The sequence below is a fragment of the Tympanuchus pallidicinctus genome, unplaced genomic scaffold (genome assembly GCF_026119805.1).
Source record: "Tympanuchus pallidicinctus isolate F22 unplaced genomic scaffold, pur_lepc_1.0 scaffold6, whole genome shotgun sequence".
NCBI lineage: Eukaryota > Metazoa > Chordata > Aves > Galliformes > Phasianidae > Tympanuchus > Tympanuchus pallidicinctus.
The window spans coordinates 31,622,715-31,640,974 of NW_026294780.1; the positions used below are offsets into that span (position 1 = coordinate 31,622,715).

General features: G+C 42.1%; 2 protein-coding genes across 10 annotated transcripts in view; one reads left to right on the top strand and one right to left on the bottom strand.

The window, feature by feature from the left end:
- The window catches only part of LOC128092111 (uncharacterized), a 726,933-nt gene that overhangs the window by 239,409 nt on the left and 469,264 nt on the right, over nucleotides 1-18,260 (bottom strand). The window lies entirely within an intron of this gene.
- KLF12 (KLF transcription factor 12) overlaps nucleotides 1-18,260 on the top strand; it is a 315,353-nt gene that overhangs the window by 180,478 nt on the left and 116,615 nt on the right. For all 9 annotated transcript variants that reach the window (XM_052705637.1, XM_052705639.1, XM_052705638.1 and 6 more), the window contains one exon: nucleotides 6,292-6,427. In XM_052705637.1, the coding sequence (XP_052561597.1) occupies nucleotides 6,292-6,427 (136 nt within the window). The remainder of the gene's footprint in view (nucleotides 1-6,291; nucleotides 6,428-18,260) is intronic.

Sequence of the window (18,260 nt, forward strand, 5' to 3'; positions counted from 1 at the left end):
TGCGGCCTTTCAACCGATTGCTTATCCATCGGGTCGTCCACCCATCAAATCCACTTCCCTCCAATTTGGAGATGAGGATGTGCTGGGGGACCATGTCAAAGGCTTTGCTCAGGTCCAGGTAAATGACATCGGTCACCTTCCCTTCGTCCACCAATGCCGTCACTCCATCATAGAAGGCCACCAGATTGGTTAGGCATGACCTTCCCCTAGTGAAGCCGTGCTGGCTGTCTCGTATCACATGTTCATTCTTTATGTGATCGAGCATGTTGTCCAGGAGGATCTGTTCCATGATCTTCCCAGGCACGGAGGTGAGACTCACCGGCCTGTAGTTCCCCAGGTCCTCCCTGCTCCCCTTCTTGTATATGGGAGTGACGTGACCCTTCCTCCAGTCATCCGGGACCTCACCTGACAGCCACGACTTCTCAAATATGATGGAGAGATCTTTAGTAGAAAATGTCATTGCTTCTTGAGGCTAACAGGGAAAGAAAGTGATATGACTGTTTGCAGCCATTTATGTCTAAAGATGTTCTTAAATAACTCACCAGGCTTGCCAGTCTTGCCAGTGTGTTGCACTAAAGCTTGCTTCTGGAATTCCTGTGGGGTCTTTCAATGACACCTTTGCCTCATGAAGCCTGTCACTAAATTGTTTCTTTTCGCTTGACTCACCTTAGCCTCATTCACACTTATCAGAATCACTGGATAGTTGTGCTGGACAAATCTTGCCTTTCGAGAGGAATAGTAAGGGGAAGAAAACCAGGTCATTTTCAGAGCCTAAGCTTTATTGATTAAATATGTCTGCTTGTACTAGGGAAGTAGATTTCTTCAGCCAGATTTCTTTAAGACCCGTGGTACTAAGTTCAAGAAAAATCTTGGTCCCCATACAAAGGGAAGGTTAAAATGTACTGGCATGTCTTGTGGAGTCTCTTGCTTGCCAATTGTTTTCCATTACTCACTTGTCCTCCACCTTTTTCATCTAATTTTGTTAATCTTGCCTACATCTCTTCCTTCTTTCCAGTTTGATGTTCATTAGGCCAATATTTGCTCTTAATTCAGCATTTATGAACTGCTTCTTGTGTATGTGAAACTTGGTACCAGCCATTCAACAGTTGTTCTTACCCGTCCAAGAGAAAGTGAAAGATGTTGACACAAGTAGCAATTGTGAACTATATATGTATAAAAATCTGTGCTGTGGTTCATGCACTGTAGTGAGTGGTGAGGAGGAGAGATTTGTTAGGCTTTCGGCAAGTTGGTTTTTCACACAACTCTTTTGAGGGAGGAAAAGCTTTAAAGGCTGCTTCTCCTTACAGGAGCTGCAGCCATGCTGTGGAGAAAATGGGGCAGTTTACCCCACATATCTGAGGCAAAGCTCTACCTCCTGGATAGTCACCTTAGCTCACCAGCATCATGGCTGTCCAGATACGAAGCAGGAGAAGGAAGGAAGTTGAACCTATCTTGCTTTGTGTTCCACTGGTCCTCCATGTAGAGTCTTTGGGGCAAGGAGCACCTGTAGGGCTTTCAACACTTGCTCTTCCCCAGCGCTATCAAAGAATCTAATAGGCATAAATTGAATAACAGAATCAGAGAATGGCTTGGGCTGGAAGGGATCATTACGTCCCAACTCCCCTGCCACAGGCAAGGTTGCCAGCTGCTATAGATCAGATTGTCCAGGGCCTCAGTCAGTCTGGCCTTAAACACGTCTAGGGATGAGGCATCCACAACCTCAGGCTGTGAAGGTTGTGAGGTTGTGAAGACTTCAGCCAGTCTTCATAGGAGTGGTGCTCTAGCCCTTGGATCATCTTTGTGGCCCTCCCCTGGACCCTCTTCACAACCTCCACATCTCTCCTGTGTTGTGGCCCCAGACTTTTATGCAGTACTCCAGATGGAGCCTCATGAGGGCAGAACAGAGGGGAACAATCACCTCCCTCAGCCTACTGGTCGCTCCTCCTCTTATGGAGTCCAGGATACCATTGGCCTTCCAGGAGAAAGAGAGCAAACAATTAGAGGGCTGTGGGGAGACTGAGCAGGAGAAGAGGTCACAAATGGAAAGTGGGACCAAAAAAAAATGTGTATGTATATGGCTGACATTAAAAAATAAGGGAATAATCTCTGCATCGTTCTCTAATGTCCATCTTGAATTAGGTTCACTTTGAAAATATAACAAAAATATCTTTCCATTCCTAGCATTTCACTCTCACCATACTGATGTGTCACAACACCTTGTGATGTTCTCAAATGTTGGCTGCTGGTGAAGGAAATAGTGTCCATGGGGCTGTATTATCCTTAGCTGCAAAAGCACAGTTCCACTGGCAGCCTCATAGGTACGTGAGGAGTATAGGGAGTACTGTGTACCTCATTGAGCTCACACAGACAGAAGGCATTAATTTAGTGTAACTGAATTTTCACCTTAACACCTTCCTCAGGTTATTTAAAAACAACAGCAAATGGTGTAGAAATCCCAATAATATCTTAAGAGCTGGCACTCTATAATAATAATGAAACAGTGTGTCTTACAAGCAACACAAGTATGTAAGATACTTATTGTACACACTTACATCAGCACAGTAGGTGTATTCATAGTAAAGTGTTCAAAATTGGTGTATAATAACTATATTGTGGACTAAATTGCTAAATAACTTCCATGATTTTAGGTTAAACCTGGATGTAAACATCAAGAAAGTTTCTGAGTTAGCTTTTTAAAGCGTTTTCCATAGTGCAAGTTGGTTAAGCCACAGTAAATGCAAAGTAGCAAACACATTTTTTTACTTAATTTCATTTTACAAATGCATCACCTATAGAACATTTAAAACTGGGTGTATATAAATGCATAACTTCCTGCAATGAGAGTCACTTTAAGAAAAACTGGAAAAGTAATAGAGTAATAATCATCTTAAAGTTTCATTTAAAAGATAGCCTTGTTGCCAAATAAGTAAGCTCAGAAGTAATGCCTTCTTTCCAAATAATTTTCTGGGGCCAAATCAGCTGATTGGAGTGTTCTGTCAGTCTTAAATACTAAATTATCCTTGATGATCAGAAACACATGAAATATCATCATGAATAAGTTATAATTTTCAGAAGCATGGTCAGAATGGTGATCTACCCAAAATAATTAAACGTTTGAATAATTTTTAAAATGCTGCATGCTTGTCTCAGTGCAGGTTATTTTTCATTATCAACAGTCTTGGATTTGATAAGCAAAAGGTGCTTTCTTGGTTCTACATGCAGAAATAACAAGCAAACAGAATGCAGCCAGTAGTACTGAGGCACTTTAACTGTGCTAATAGAAGTAATCCTGTGCATCTGCACTACGGGCTGTGCTTCAGGAGGGGATTGCTACATTGGCTTACTGAACATATTTTAATAACAATTTCTTTGTGAAGTTCTTTAACATAAATAAAAATGCAGCTGAAGGGTAGTTATAATCAGTCACTCTTCTTTCATTCAGAAGTGGTTCGCCGCCAAGATATAAATTAAAATTTAAGACCAACTTTCCCTAGAGTCATCACTCATTTAGGGAGTGCTTTCTTTTCAAGAGCCCAGCTATCCATCAGTGCTACTTTTATGGCCGCACAGCTCCTGGAGTATTATATCCCTCCCATTCTTCAGTGTAACTCAGTCCCTTTTCTAGAGTCGTGTGAATACAGCAACTGAAAAAATGTGGTGAAATGGGAAATTTAGCTGTGATTTTCAAAGTCGTTGTGTAGCCGCAGACACCTTATGAACACCTTATGAGACACCTTGTGAACTGTTTGTGATCTGTAAAGGAAACCTGTTCTCTAGGGCTCTCCTTAGCCAGAGCTTGAAGGAGAACAAAAGCTGTCTTTCTTGAAACACATGTAAGCAAGACCCAGAAAGCATCCTCTCTCTCACAGCGTGTTAGAGTACAAGCTAACAAACTGGAATGGTAAGCTCATTAAATAAGTTATCTTACGTTCTTCTGTTTCACCTGGCCAAACAAAGTATGTACATTTATAAACAAATCTCTTGCCTGCCCTCCCTTCCTGCTCCTCCCTTGCAGTATCAGGCATCTCTCTGGTTTTGTTCTCCGCTCCACACGCTTTCAGTATCTCTCAGAGCCTAATGATTGTGCATAGTAATTCACAGGTGACAAGGAGTGTTTGTTTACTTCACCTCTAAAGTTTATCTCTGGATTTATACCTTGATGCAAGCAACTCCAGTCAGTATCCCAGTTCATACTTGTGGGAAACTGTAGGGACTGGAGCACCTCCCCTATGAAGACAGGCTGAGGGAGCTGAGCTTGTTCAGCTTGGAAGAAAGAAGGCTGCGGGGTGACCTCATTGCAGCCTTTCAGTACCTAAAGGGAGCCTACAAACAGGAGGGGAATCAACTCTTAGAAAGGGTAGATAACAGCAGGACAAGGAGAAATGGTTTTGAGGGAGGGAGGATTTAGGTTGGATATCAGGGGAAAGTTTTTTACTCTGAGAATGGTGAGGTGCAGGAACAGGCTGCCCAGAAAGGTTGTGGATGCCCCATTCCTAGGGCAAGGCCAGATTGGATGGGGCCCTGGGCAGCCTGGTCTAGTATTAAATGGGGAGGTTGATGGCCCTGCATGTGGCAGGGGGGCTGGAGATCCATGATCCTTGATGTCCCTTCCAACCCTGGCCATTCTGTGATTCTGTAATTCTGTGATTGTGCCCCAAGTTTGCTCTCAGTCCATCTCTTGGTTTCCTCTCTCAGCGTACTGTTGTCCGTGCTTCACTTTAGAGGGCAATAGCTGAGAGTGAAGAGAGGACACATGTAGCCTATGTTTTTGGTCTCCTTAGCTGTCTCTGTTTTCACAAAAGGTACCTCTGGAGGGCTGACTCTTGACTGTCTGCCAGACTTCATCCAGCCACTCTTCCCTGCTTCAACAGAACTTGGAATCATAGAATCTCTTGAGTTGAAAGGGACACTTAGAGGTCATATAGTCCATCTCCTCTATAATGAACAGGGACTGACAGCTAGATCAGGTTCCTCAGAGCCTAGTCAGCCTGACCTTGAAAATGTAGTGAGAAAATAAGATGGAAGACAGGAAGATGGGGAATGAAGCTTATGGTCAGAACACAGCAGTTTGTCTGTGCTGCTCCTTCTTCCTCACACTTTCCTCTGGCTCTGGCATGGCTCTTCTTTGAGCTGCAGTCCTTTAGGATGAGCCTGCTTAATGTGGGCTCTCTATGGCTTGTAGTTCTTATCATAAGAGCTTTCTCCAGCTTGCTCCTGAGCTTCCCCATTGAGGAAATACTCCCTCCACAGGCTGCAGTATGGGTATCTGCTCCACAGGGGTTCTTCCCACAAGCTGCAGGGAAATCTCCACTCTGATATGTGGAGCACCTCCTTCCATTCCTTCTTGTCTGGCTCTGCTGTCAGGACTGTTACTCGCTTTCTTTCTTCACTGCCTGTGCAGTGTTTTTGCCCTTTCACAAATAGCCTTGCCCTGAGGCACCGCCATCTTGGCTGCCAGGCTCAGCCATGCGCTGCAGTGAGGCCAGCATGGGGCAGCCCTGGCCTTGCCTCACAAATACAGCTCCTCGCTGCCTGCACCTTAACACCTACTGCATTACCATACAGTATGGATGCTGTAAACTGTGGATGGACAAAATAGTCGTGCAGTGAGTGTTTGGATATTCTTAAGACTTGAGAACATGTGACCTTTCCGAAAGGTCTTACTTAAAGGAGGAAGCTTAGTTACCCAGCATCGGTCACCTGAAAGTTAGCCGTCTGTGCAAGGTTATTTGTAGATGCTTTGACACATTACATGTAGGGAAAGCACTTTCAGAAGTTGACACTGACAGAAAACTGGATACCTGGCCTATTTTAGATGCCTAGCTGTGAGCTGACTGGCGTGACGCAGATCTCAACCCAGTGTCTTAGAACAGGCAGTCAAAAACAAAGGATTACTCTTGAAATTTAGCTGTAAAATTTGCTCTCATGTGTGATGTACATAGCACAAAGCAAATGCATTTTCTTCACCTTCTGAAGACATCCAGAACTGAGGGTGAACTGAGTCTTTGACGAACACTGTGCATGCATAATGATCTGTGTTCAGTGGCTTAGGTCCACAGAATGCATTCCTATAGCTTGTATGCATTCAAATATTTGCATGCCATTGGAAACGTTTGTGTTTATCTGTAGAACTTCTAGATTATTTTGCAAATATGACATCTTATTTGTGAAGCTTCAAGCAAAATGTGCCATGCAGCTTAAGTGGATGGATGTGTTGTACACCCTAATGTTGTTCTGGGACAAGATTAATTTCAGCATGCTCGTATTAATCCATTATATGTCTCTTTCCAGCACAAATGGACCCCCGAGGCCTATCTCCCAGACAAATTAAAAGTGACAGTGATGATGACGACCTGCCAAATGTGACCTTAGATAGCGTTAATGAAACTGGATCTACAGCGCTCTCCATAGCCAGAGCAGTACAAGAGTAAGTATCGCCTTCTCAGAGTGAGACAAGTACTGCCAAGGTGTGCCCTGGCTGCTGGAGGCACCGGTCATCAGCAGCTCTGTAGAGGTGTCTCTCAGCTTTGAGCCGGCCTACCTGTTAGCAGCTTTGCTGTTTAGCTTCATTCCCTTTAGGAAGAGATAGCTACCACTCTCTGCTCTCTCTGATTCATTTCTTTCCTCCCTAATTACTAGGTAAAGTTTCAGATTAAAATTATTCTCCATTATTTGCTTACAGAACTTGCAGTGTATTTATATTTACACCAAAGGGATAGCAGTTTAGACTTGCCTTGAAAAAAAAAAAAGCAAACACTTTTTTACTGATTGAAAGCAGCATCAGGAAGTTTCTTCTAGTTGCTGTCAAACAGAAATCGCCCACATTTCTCGTAAAGAATAGAATAATTGAAAGGAAATTAATGGTGTGCTTTGAACACTTTCTACTACTGCTGTTTTTCTTTGTACTTTTACTTTCTGGATGGACAAAATATATTCCCAATTTAATTTCTTTATTGCTTGTTCAAAAAAAAGAGAAAGTTTATCACAAGCATTAGTAATGCTGCAGGCACATAAGCTTGCTCAGTCACTGTAGCAGCTGGAAGGGAACCAACTGTGAGGTAAATAAGTATTAATATCCCCTTTTATAGGTGAGGAAAATGAGGCTATGTGTAAAGGTCACCCTGTAAGTCTGAAGCAGAGCTGGAAATAGAACTAGAGCCTCCAGGCACTGAAGCCTGTGCTAGCCCTACAAAACATATTACTCCATCCAAGAGGTTCAAACTATGGGCCTTCTGGACATTATTAAATAGGAAGAGATATAATAAGGGCTGCAAGACATTGTTGTTATATAATTAATTATAAATGCATTTTAAATGTATTAATATCTAAAAGTATTTACATTCTCTTTTCTTTCCTGGCTATCAATAGCCAAAAATGCTGATGTTCCCAAAGCAATAATCTATATGCTGAGAGAAAACTGTTGTGTTTGGGGGGAACTGCTTTTTTTGCACTGTTTAGGCAGCTGGGACATGAATTTTCTTCCTGAGGTGTTCCTTACATCACCCCCTTCCCACCGTAACTCAACATTCCGTGCAGAGGTGCAGGAAGGAAGATGTGTTGTGCAGGAGAGGGCTGGCAGTAATGATTCTCTAGTGCAGACTTAGCAGGTACTGGGAGCCTGAAAGAGCATCCAGCCATGCTGCCTCTCAGAAACACTCCACCTGTCCCGATTCAGGAGGACTTTGATCAGACACCTGCTAACTCATCTTTGGGTCAAGCACTGAAATTGTGATCCTCAAATCTGTATTCCCCCTGAGCAGAGAGGGTGTATGTCATGGCCAAGGCAAGGTGCTGGCTCTCACTGTAATTAGCATGACAGTGATAAAGGAAGGAAACAGTTCTTCACCAGTGCTGCTGCTGGTTGACTGACAGGCCTCACACATATTTTAAATTTGCTAGTTACAGCACCCAACCCTGAAGTGCCAAGTATTTTTTTTCTCAGTTTATAGCACACATAATAAGCCAGAAAAGTAGTATGACCCATCATGATTTTGCTTTAAATAGTTTTGCCTAATTAAAGAAAAGAGAAAAAGGCATGGAGAGCTGGTGAATACTTTTAACATATGAGTGGCAGGAAGATGCTGTTTTATGTGCTTGACATTGCTGGAACACTTAGAGAATCGGTCAAACCATGAAAAGCTTTTTTAGAATAATTCATTCCACAATTTATGAAGGAAAATGTGTTGAATATTACTTGGCTGGCTCTGGAGCTTAAGAATTAAATTAAGAAATTTAATAATACAGCATCAACTCATCCTTGTTCCAGGTTTTATTTAAACAGTAATCTGTTAGTTTATTTCAAAAGCCCCATTAGGAAAATTTAATTTGACTGTGATCTGCAATTTGTCTTATTTTTTACTTCATTCTCAGTTGCAGACACTATACATACAGCTGCTGAGCTGAAGAAAAAGATGTTAGCACATTATACTGACTCCATTCCATTCATTTCTTCCTTGGTCTATAATACATTGCCTCACAGGCAGGCTCCATTCTATAATTTTGTCATCTAGCCTGTACCTTAATTTTAGATGTCTAGCAAAGCAATTCACTGAAATTAAAAGCCTGCATTCTGTGTCCCATTCTTGCAGAGAGGAAAGTGCCTTTGAAGCCTTCCAAAGGGAGATCCTCTGTGCTCAATTTAGTATCTAAACTTAGCGGACAGGAATTTCCTCTGAAGACGAGGACAGGCACCTCCTGTTCCCTGAGTAACTGGCCAGTGTAGGTGCATGCAAAGAACGAGTGGAACGAGTGTTTCAGGTGGATCTAAGCTAAGTGCTGAGATGTGGTAGGTTGACCTCAGAGTCTAGAAGATTCTCCTATAGCAAGTGAACTTTCTTAAGCAGTATTTAAGTGCTTTCTTGTGAACAGGTAAACGGCTAATGACAAATAACTTACTGGTGAGAGTATTCTCTTCGTGGAGGATACTGGCAAATGCAGCGTGGCTGCCTGCAGAGGGATGTCAGTATCGTGTTCTTCAGCATTGGTTGCTGTTGTCCTTGTTTAACAAAATGCCAATCCTAGTTTGTATGTGCTAGTGGCAGGTGCCACACAGTATTTGACCTTTTTCTGATTGGGTTTTATACATTTTTTAAATTATCCTTCATAAGGATTATAAATACATGTCTATGTAATACATGTTTGCCTGTTGGCCCTTATCCTCCAATTGCCTAATTAGACATCTGCATCCAGGCTCATTATCTGGCCTCCCAGCATATGGAGCAGATAGCAGGAGATGTGCCCAGCTGGTAATTCTTTTGACCAATGCTAGTTGTCTAATTTAGGGAGAAGGAGGACCATGTAGTTTAGGGAGGCCATGCGCACAGCTGTCTAGGGTGTGCACATTGGCCCTGCAGTGCACACCCTAGTGCCAGGTGAAGGTAAGTCAACCCTTGGCTGGACTTGAGGGTCAGTATGTCACCAAGTGGGAGTTGGTGCTGCATGTACCAGCATCTTCCCTTGGGTCTAAACCTGCTAAGTTGGATGAGTAGCACCAAGGATTAGCCATGAACTGGAGAAAACCAGTCAGTGTCTGAGGGGGAATGACATTAATATAACCATTTTTAAGCTTGTTGCCTTGGAAATTCCCCTTATGTGGGTAGTTCACAGGATAGCTTGGAATGCCTGTATGACAGCTTTGCTTTTCATATCATGTAAAACTGAAGGCATCCTCCTGTGTTTCTGCTTTGTTTCAGGTCCATTGCAGTCTAAGTAGGAAAAAATTCTTTCCAGAAAAATTCGGACAGTTAGATGCTAAGAGCTGCGTGTTTGGCATTAGTTTTATTTACTTAAACAGAAATGTAATTTGGTTTCATATTTGTAAAATAACCAAGTATGACTATTTTTTCTCAGAGAAATTGCCTTCTTGCTGCTAGCTTTGTATTGGCAGAGCTTGCAGACTTCTCATTAGTTGGTTTGGAATGACTTTGTAGTCCTACTTCAGCTCAGCAAACCCAATCAATAATGTAAAGTTATAGATAAACAAAGTCATTATTTCAAGCAAAGCACTAGGGTGAAATTTCTTTATGTGAGAGTGCTGCTTCGTGGCAGTTCTTGTGCCTTACCATATCTTAGATTAAGAATAATTTATTAATCTTAGATAATTTGCTCTGTCTGGTAATAAATATTGCCTCAATATGTAGATTTCAGTGAGCTTTGCACTGTAAGCAGCATTTCATCCTTTTTCTAGCATGTTTTACAAACTCATTCTGACATGTAGCTCTCTAATAAAGAGCAGGTTTGCTTCTATATGCCTGACACCACTGGATACTTATTACACAGCATCGTATATTCAGGGTCAAATCTCAGACACACTCCAGAAATCTTTATGAAGGCAAGGAAAGAGAAAGCATTAGTCAAGGCTTAGAAGACCAGTAAATTGTTGTAAGGTGCCCCTTATAGGTTGTTCCCTCAGCTTAGGAGCCCTCCCACCCCTGGATAGCTATGATACAGTGGGTCTCAGGAGCCACCCCATGGTGCATAGCAGTGCAAAACTTGATCAGGGCTTTCATCTCCTTCTTGTCCTGCATGCTTGCACCACATAACTCCAGTATCTTAAAACATGCAGCTCTCTCCCTGCAAAAAACACGTGCCAAGTCATCTCCCCTACATGCAGAGACTGAGGGCAGAAGTGGGAGGGACAGAGGGGGATGTGTAATGTGAACTTATGATAAATGTATTGGTTAAAAAAAAATTAAAAAAAAATCTAGACATTCCTTTCTGTCTCTATTTAGTTTTTTTCTCACTGTGGGATGTAGGTGGATAAAACCTTTTATTTTCTTTAGATAATACCAAGGAGAAGATGCACTGTGCATGTAAACTGATGTTGCTGCTTAAGGTAGCTTCCTGTTTCTCTAGAGTGACTGAGAGACAGAAAATTCAGAAAGGAAGTCCTGAATACTGGTAGTTATAGCTGCAGTTACCTCATAGAAATGTGATTTGTCATCTGGTTGTGACCATGGTGACCTTTTGTGTGAACTCTTTTTGTGCTGCCCTGGATGCTGCTAAGTGCTTGCGTGAAAATGAGACTGGGGGCTTTGATCCTGCTGGCCCTTCTATTTGGCTGAGATTGATATGTTATGAGATTGATATGTTAATGCTAACATGATCATCTTTATTTTTAAATTCTGTTGGAACATAGTTCTGGATACTGCAGTAGTGAAAAGCTAAGTCCCCAGCAGGTAGATAGCACAGCCACGGTACCAGTGTACTCTTAAGATGGTATGTAGCTTTCACATCTGATTTGTTTCTCCTTATATCTCTTATTTCCACAGTCCTGTGGTTGATTTTTTTTTTTTATCTCTCACAGGTTTTATAAGTGTTGTTCCCATCAACCATTCATTTTCTAGACTGATACTGTCTGTTTTCCTGTTTCAGCTGCAATCATTGCTACTGCTGTGCTATTCATTATAGGGAACTTTCACCTCAGTTTTTTCCTCTAGTTACAAACAAGATGCTTTATCCTGAGTCTCCCAGGAAACCTAAGTAAGGGTGTTTTGGCAGTACTTGCATGAACCTTGCTTCTCTCTACTCTGGTACATCCACCCTCTGTGAACAAATGCTCAAGTTAAAACTGGCTCACAGCTGAGAGGTGATTTTGCACATGAAGAACTGAGTAGTGCTGCTCCAGTATTTCTCAATAAAGCTTTTTTTTTTTTTCACTAGAGAATGCTAGTTTGTCTAAAGTAAAACTGTGGGAATATATCAGCTTCAGTTTGACTTCTCATGAAGATTTTCCAAGTCTGGGATGCATTTGTCCATTGCAGTAAATATTTTCCATCTCAGTAAGACCTTAGAGCAGAAGATTGTTGAGGAGTGCCAGGTGCCCCAAAGGATCCCCCGTCTCCTCACAGGCTGTTTTGCCTAGGGCTTCTCCTCAGCCCTCAAGTCACTGTACTGAACTGACTGCACGGATATTGACATAAGTGGGATACCCTGGTGATGTGGAGCCCAATCATCTCATATTGGGCATGTATTATGGTTGATGCCCTCACTTTGTGGTTATTTCACGGATGTTTTCTGTACTAGTTTTACTTTTTGTCAGCAGTCTCCCATGTGTATACTATGGCAGAAAAGAAAGGGATTGTGCTTCAATAAAACGGCACTGGGTTGGACAGCAGAAGAATGCTGTGTCTCAGCTGGACCAGGGAACCTCTGAGCAGTACTGGACTGTGCAGTTTGTGCTTAAGATTTCATGTCTGCTAAGTTAAACTACCTAAAAATTATGCTTGAGTGTTTTGGATTGTCTTGGAGTGGAGATGTGCATACTTGTAGGTCTGCTCATCTCATCATTTGTGACCACCTGCCTTTTGGAGATACCTGACTTCCCCAATGGTTATAGAAAGCCTGCGCAAATGGCTTAGAGAGAACAATTAACCTTAAAAGTGCAGCAGTTATGTGAGGAATCCTGTTCCATGGGACTATCTAAGGCCACGACAAAAGTCTGTGACTTACAAAGAAACTGAGCCAGCACATCTAAACTTTGGGCCTACGCCACTACTACAGGATATGATCTCTTCTTACATGCAGTTTGTATGACTAACTAAAGAAGTGCTGATTTCTTCTGCGCTGTATTTATTCTGCACTTTACAAAGTTATCCACAGAGCTATATTAATCTAAAAGGTGTTTTGTTGTTGGTTTTTTGGGTTTTTTTGTTTTTTTTTGCATATACAACATTCTAAAAAAAAAAAAAAAAGGAAGTTTAATAACTTGATAGGTTGGGCAATAAAACCACAGGATACCATTGCACACGTGTACAAAAGCACTGGGATTCTTGGTGTGGAAATCTGCTTGTGCATGTCTCCGAGCCTTTTGCCAAGAAAACAGATTCCCCATCAGCCAGCCATCATTAGGAACAAGTGCCAGGTGGACAGCAACTGTAAATCAAAAGCAGCTTCTACAAAGAAATTACCATAGCTGCCTGAAGGGATGGTATTCCTTAAATGGTGGTGTGTTAGGAGATGGGAATATTTATTTCCTGAAGAAACCTAGTTTAAAAATAAAAATGCTTCTAACTTGATCTACACAATATCAGTTTCTTCCTGCCCTTTCTTCCTGCCCTTTCTTCCTGCCCACCCTCTAACAGTGAGTTACAAGTGACTGTTGCACAGATCTAGAATCTAGAGCAAGGAAACATTACTATTAGGAAATCTGTCCTCTCTTTTGAATCACTTTGAAGTGCCAGGCATTGAGCTTCACTAGATATTTTACCATATCATTACTAGGACTAATATTATCTTTTTAAGAGGAAGATTTAAATAAAGCGCATAATAAGCTGGAAGAATCAAGGAATCCTGCGTCTGTTAAAGCTCAGAGGAGTTTTATCATTAACTGCATAGCATCTAATGATTAATCTTGAAACCATAACAGAAGTCTGGATTGCTAAAAAGAAAGAAAGTGATGCTTAGGGTGTTTGGGGACCAGATTGCTGCAGCAGGACACTTATTTGTAATGTGTGGATTCATAGATACTTTTCTGTACGTCTTTTTCGTTATCATTATTCATTGCAAACAAACCTTCAAAGATCTTGTTTTCTAGTTTTAGTTCAGTATCTATATTTGATTGTTTCATATAATTGCCTTCTAAAAAAAGGCAACACTGGAACAGGTTGCCCAAGGAGGCTGTGGATGCCCCATCCCTGGAGGCATTCAAGGCTAGTCTGGATGTGGCTCTGGGCAGCCTGGTCTGGTGTTTGGCAACCCTGCACATAGCAGAGGAGTTGAAACTAGATGATCATTGTGGCCCTTTTCAACCCATTCTGTGGCTCTGTGATTAATTTTTGTCCAAGAAATGCCAGTCATTTAAAGGTAGCTTTCAAACTTCTCCATTGTTAGGATTTTACATTGCTAAGCATGTTTACACAAGCATGCCTTCTAATAAAATGCCTCAAAACAATATGGTACAATTATAATTCATGCAGTGTTTTTTTATCTTGTGAGAGCTTTGCAAATATTGACTAATTAAATTGTACTGGTCCCCTGTGTGTTCAGATATTATAATTTATCCTCGGGTTAGTGACTTGCTAAAGGCCACATAGCAAAGCAGAGGGTGAGCTGAGATCAGGAGCATCTGCCTTCTAGTCTCATGCTGAATCCACTACTATTGCTCTAGAGTGAAGCTGAAGTCATTAGTGGTTAGAGATGTGAAATGCGTTGTATTGATAGAGGCAGGCATTGTGTAATTGCTTCAAGAGCGTGACACTGAATATGAATTATAAATAACAATATGTGTTACTGCTCTGCAGTTAGCAGTTTATGCACCTATTTGACAGGAATTTCCCCAGTGATTCATTATTCAGCTTTTTCTGTATTTTCTTTCTAAATCAACACCGAAAGTGGAGGCAGAGCTGTGCATGTGAAGAAGTTTAGAACTGCAGCAAATATTCATCAGTGTGGGTTAGACAGCACAATTCTGCCAGAAGAAGCCTCAGTAAAACTACTTCACTGATCTGCTACCTTGACATACTGATAAGAAAAAGAAAGAGCATTGTCCTCTGCTGTCATTTGAGCCAAAATCACTTCTTTTTCATTATCTAGATCAGATAACTTTTTATCTTTCCTATTTCGTGATCCCGTTCCTGTGATTTTGTGACAGACAAACATGGTGTGCAATTAATTTGTAATAGCAGTGCTGATGTATGGAAAAATGTTTCCTGAATGTGATCAATACACACAAAAACATGAAAGACGTGTGGATCCCAGGTATATGAACTGCTAGCAAAGAGGGCACTCTTAAGGGGGGAACACTGGTTAGCTGGGCATGATAAAATGTGTAAGTATAGGAGTCTTAAAGAAGAACAGTGCTTTTTTTTTCTGCTGTTTTCCTTCTTCACGATGTCCAGTTTTTCCCCTTTATTAGTACTGTTTCTCTAAGATTGACTCCACCACTACCTCATTTCTCACAGCAAATTCTTTTTAGGCTTCAGGTAAGGAGGAGTGAAAGGAGATTCCTGGATAATGGATATGGAAGAAATTTCTGTGCTGAGACCTTTTGCCTAAGAAGTGTCATTTTTCATGTGCATGTGGCTGAGGACACGACCATTACTGTTTTGGGCACTTCAAGGGAGGGCTAATTGGAGCTTCATGCCACTAAGCATATGAAGTTACTGTAGCCAGAATGAACTGATGGTTGAAATAAGAAGTGAAGCAAACCCACAGCTGAGATAACATCTGATCCTGTGGTGTGTCAGAAGTAGCAGTAGTCACAAATGACAGAGCTGAGGTGGACACCTTCTTTGTTACAACCATGGCAAACAAAAGAGGCATCAAATGTGGAATGAAGTGGTAAAAGCACTCTTCCTTAGTCTGTATCTAAACTCAAGCAGAGTGGAGTGGGCTGGCAGGCACTGAGGTCAGTGACCTGAAAAATGCTCATCGTGAGGCTTGTCTACGCAATCTGCTGCATATGGAAACCTCCAATGTTGCAAACAGAGCCTAAAAATGTAATAAACTGGATAGGAATAGGACCTACCAGCAGGCACAAAAAGAAATAGTTGCATTTATTAACTTGTTAAAAGTTAGTAGGAATTTTGATCTTTTCAAAATATTTTTCTCAAGTATTTGCATCAAAGATTCAATGTTTAGCATAGGATTGGGATACTGCAATGTAAACCAGAAAGCTGTCAGGTAAATAGCTTCACACAGTAAGATCACAGGAGGAGCTAGAATAATGACTGAATTTACACAAACCTCAATCAAAAAGGTTTCAAAAGCAGAGGAGTAGGATGCTGTTTCTTAGTAATTTGTATATTAATGATGATTTACTCAGCTGAAGCGGTTGGTTCCCTTTGCACTCAGCACTTCCCCTTCCTGACTTGGTATCATCACATCATTTCTGAGTTTCTTAGCCACTATTAAGGTAAAGTCAAACTAAATGTTTTTCCTCTTGCTTGAGAATGTATTTGAATCTTCATAGCTTTACCTACCAAGTAGAGAACACTACCAAGTACAGTTCTATAATGGGAGCATGCCTGTTAATATACTGTGTGGCATAGAGGTACCACTAGTCCTGTGTGCTTGCAATATGCATGAAACACTGCATGTACTCAGAACTAGGATGAACCATAACAACACAGGCACTTGAGATGAGATGTGCTTTGTCTGCTTTAAGGGGGCTTGGTGAAGGCGTTGTAAAGTTATAAAATTGGTGTTTGGCTCCAGAAGTGTTTTAGAGCATCTACACAAATGCATCAGCACTCTCTTAACATCATCAGTGAAGTATTAAATGCTCTAGTTCTCTGCTAGGTGTGTGGCTATTGTCATCTCTACTCTCTGTTGAGCTTTTGACTTGTAGCTGTTCGTTAAGGCACAGTTTGGAGAAGAAAGGTCTGCAGTGCCATCTTCCCATGGTGGCAGATGAGAGAACAAGCATTTTGTTCAGAGCTGATCTACTTCTACTTGTTTTAAAACCCATTCTATATCTCCCAAGAGGGGATCCATTCATTTCAATACCATGATGACCAGTGGCAGTGGTGGTGAGCGCTCACATCTGGCATACAGGCATAGCAGTTAGCACACTAACTTAGGAAGCCAGATACCTATGTTTGCCAATTAACGAATGCAAAGCTAGGACATGAAAAATATCTAGGAGCGGCTTCACAACATCCTTTTCCTCTTCTTTTTTCTCCTACACTGGTATTTTGGATTGGAAAGTGACTATTACGGATCCTGTTTTATGCTGATTATGCTGTTGTCAAGTCTGTTTTAGTCATTTCCAAAGCAAAGAAAAGCTTCAAGCCCCAGAATCAAGAGTTGGGCACTTCTTCAAGGTCAGAGCAGTGGGAGGTGAGTACAAAGCTGCCTATGCAGGATGCTTCTCTGCATAGGCAAGCAGTTTAATGCTGGTCTTTGCCCTACCAAACTCCTCCACAATTTTCTGAATGGTATTTTAAGGTACAGTTTACTCTGAAGAATTGACTTGTAATCTCTGTTCGTCCCATTCAGATATTGGCGCAGTGAGTGTATGGTAAACAGGTGGGGCAGGAAACTCATTCGCCATCTCATAGTGAGTTGTGTTCACTTGTGAGCCACAGCCACTTGGCCTTGAGGCCAAACAAAGAGGAACACGAGTGTTAGGTGTCTTTTGGATTGTTGGGAAGATAGATTTTTCTGGTTGTTCTTAGCAGAATTTCCCATTGCCAGAAATTCAACATGCAAATACTTCTCATCCTCATCAGCAGTAATTTTGTTTACCCCGTTGCTTATATGTTAAAAATGGAGTGTTATGAAAAGAATTATACAAAATTGAATCATGATTTCTGGGTAATGTATTGCTGTCTGTATTAGCTGTGGGAATAGGTATTTTTCCACTAAGACCTGAAGAGAATTGAAAGATTATTATAAATTGACATGGGAGAGAATGGTCAACAATGGTCAGTGGTTCAACATCTTCATCAATGACCTTGATGAGGGGATAATGGCCACCCTCAGCAAGTTTGCTGATGGTACGAAGTTGGGAGGATTGGCTGACACGCCTGAAGGCTGTGCTGCCATTCAGCGAGACCTGGACAGGCTGGAGAGCTGGGCAGTAAGAAACTGGATGAGGTTCAACAAAAGCAAGTGTAGAGTCTTGCATCTGGGGAGGAATAATTGCATGCGCCAGTACAGGTTGGGGAATGACCTGCTGGAGGGGAGCTTTACGGAGAGGAACCTGGGTGTCCTGGTGGATGACAGGTTGGCCATGAGCCAGCAGTGTGCCCTTGTGGCCAAGAGAGCCAATGGCATCCTGGAGTGCATTAAAAAGAGCGTGGCCAGCAGGTCGAGGGAGGTGATCCTCCCCCTCTACTCTGCCCTGGTAAGGTCTCATCTGGAGTACTGCGTCCAGTTCTGGGCTCCCCAGTACAAAAAAGACAGGGATCTCTTGGAAAGAGTCCAGCGCAGGGCCACAAAGATGGTGAAGGGCCTGGAGCATCTCTCCTATGAGGAAAGGCTGAGTGAACTGGGTCTGTTCAGCCTTGAGAAAAGAAGACCGAGAGGGGACCTGATCCAGGTCTATAAATATCTAAGGTGTGGTGGCCATAGTGGTGAGGCCAGTCTCTTTTCAGTGGTGAGTGGAGACAGGACAAGGGGAAACAGACATAAGCTGCAGCATAGGAAGTTCTGCACAAAAGTGTGTAAGAACAGCTTTACAGTGAGGGTGATGGAGCACTGGAACAGGCTGCCCAGGGAGGTGGTGGAGTCTCCTTCTCTGGAGATGTTCAAGACCTGCCTGGATGCCTACCTGTGCGACCTGCTGTAGGGAACCTGCTTTGGCAGGGGGGTTGGAC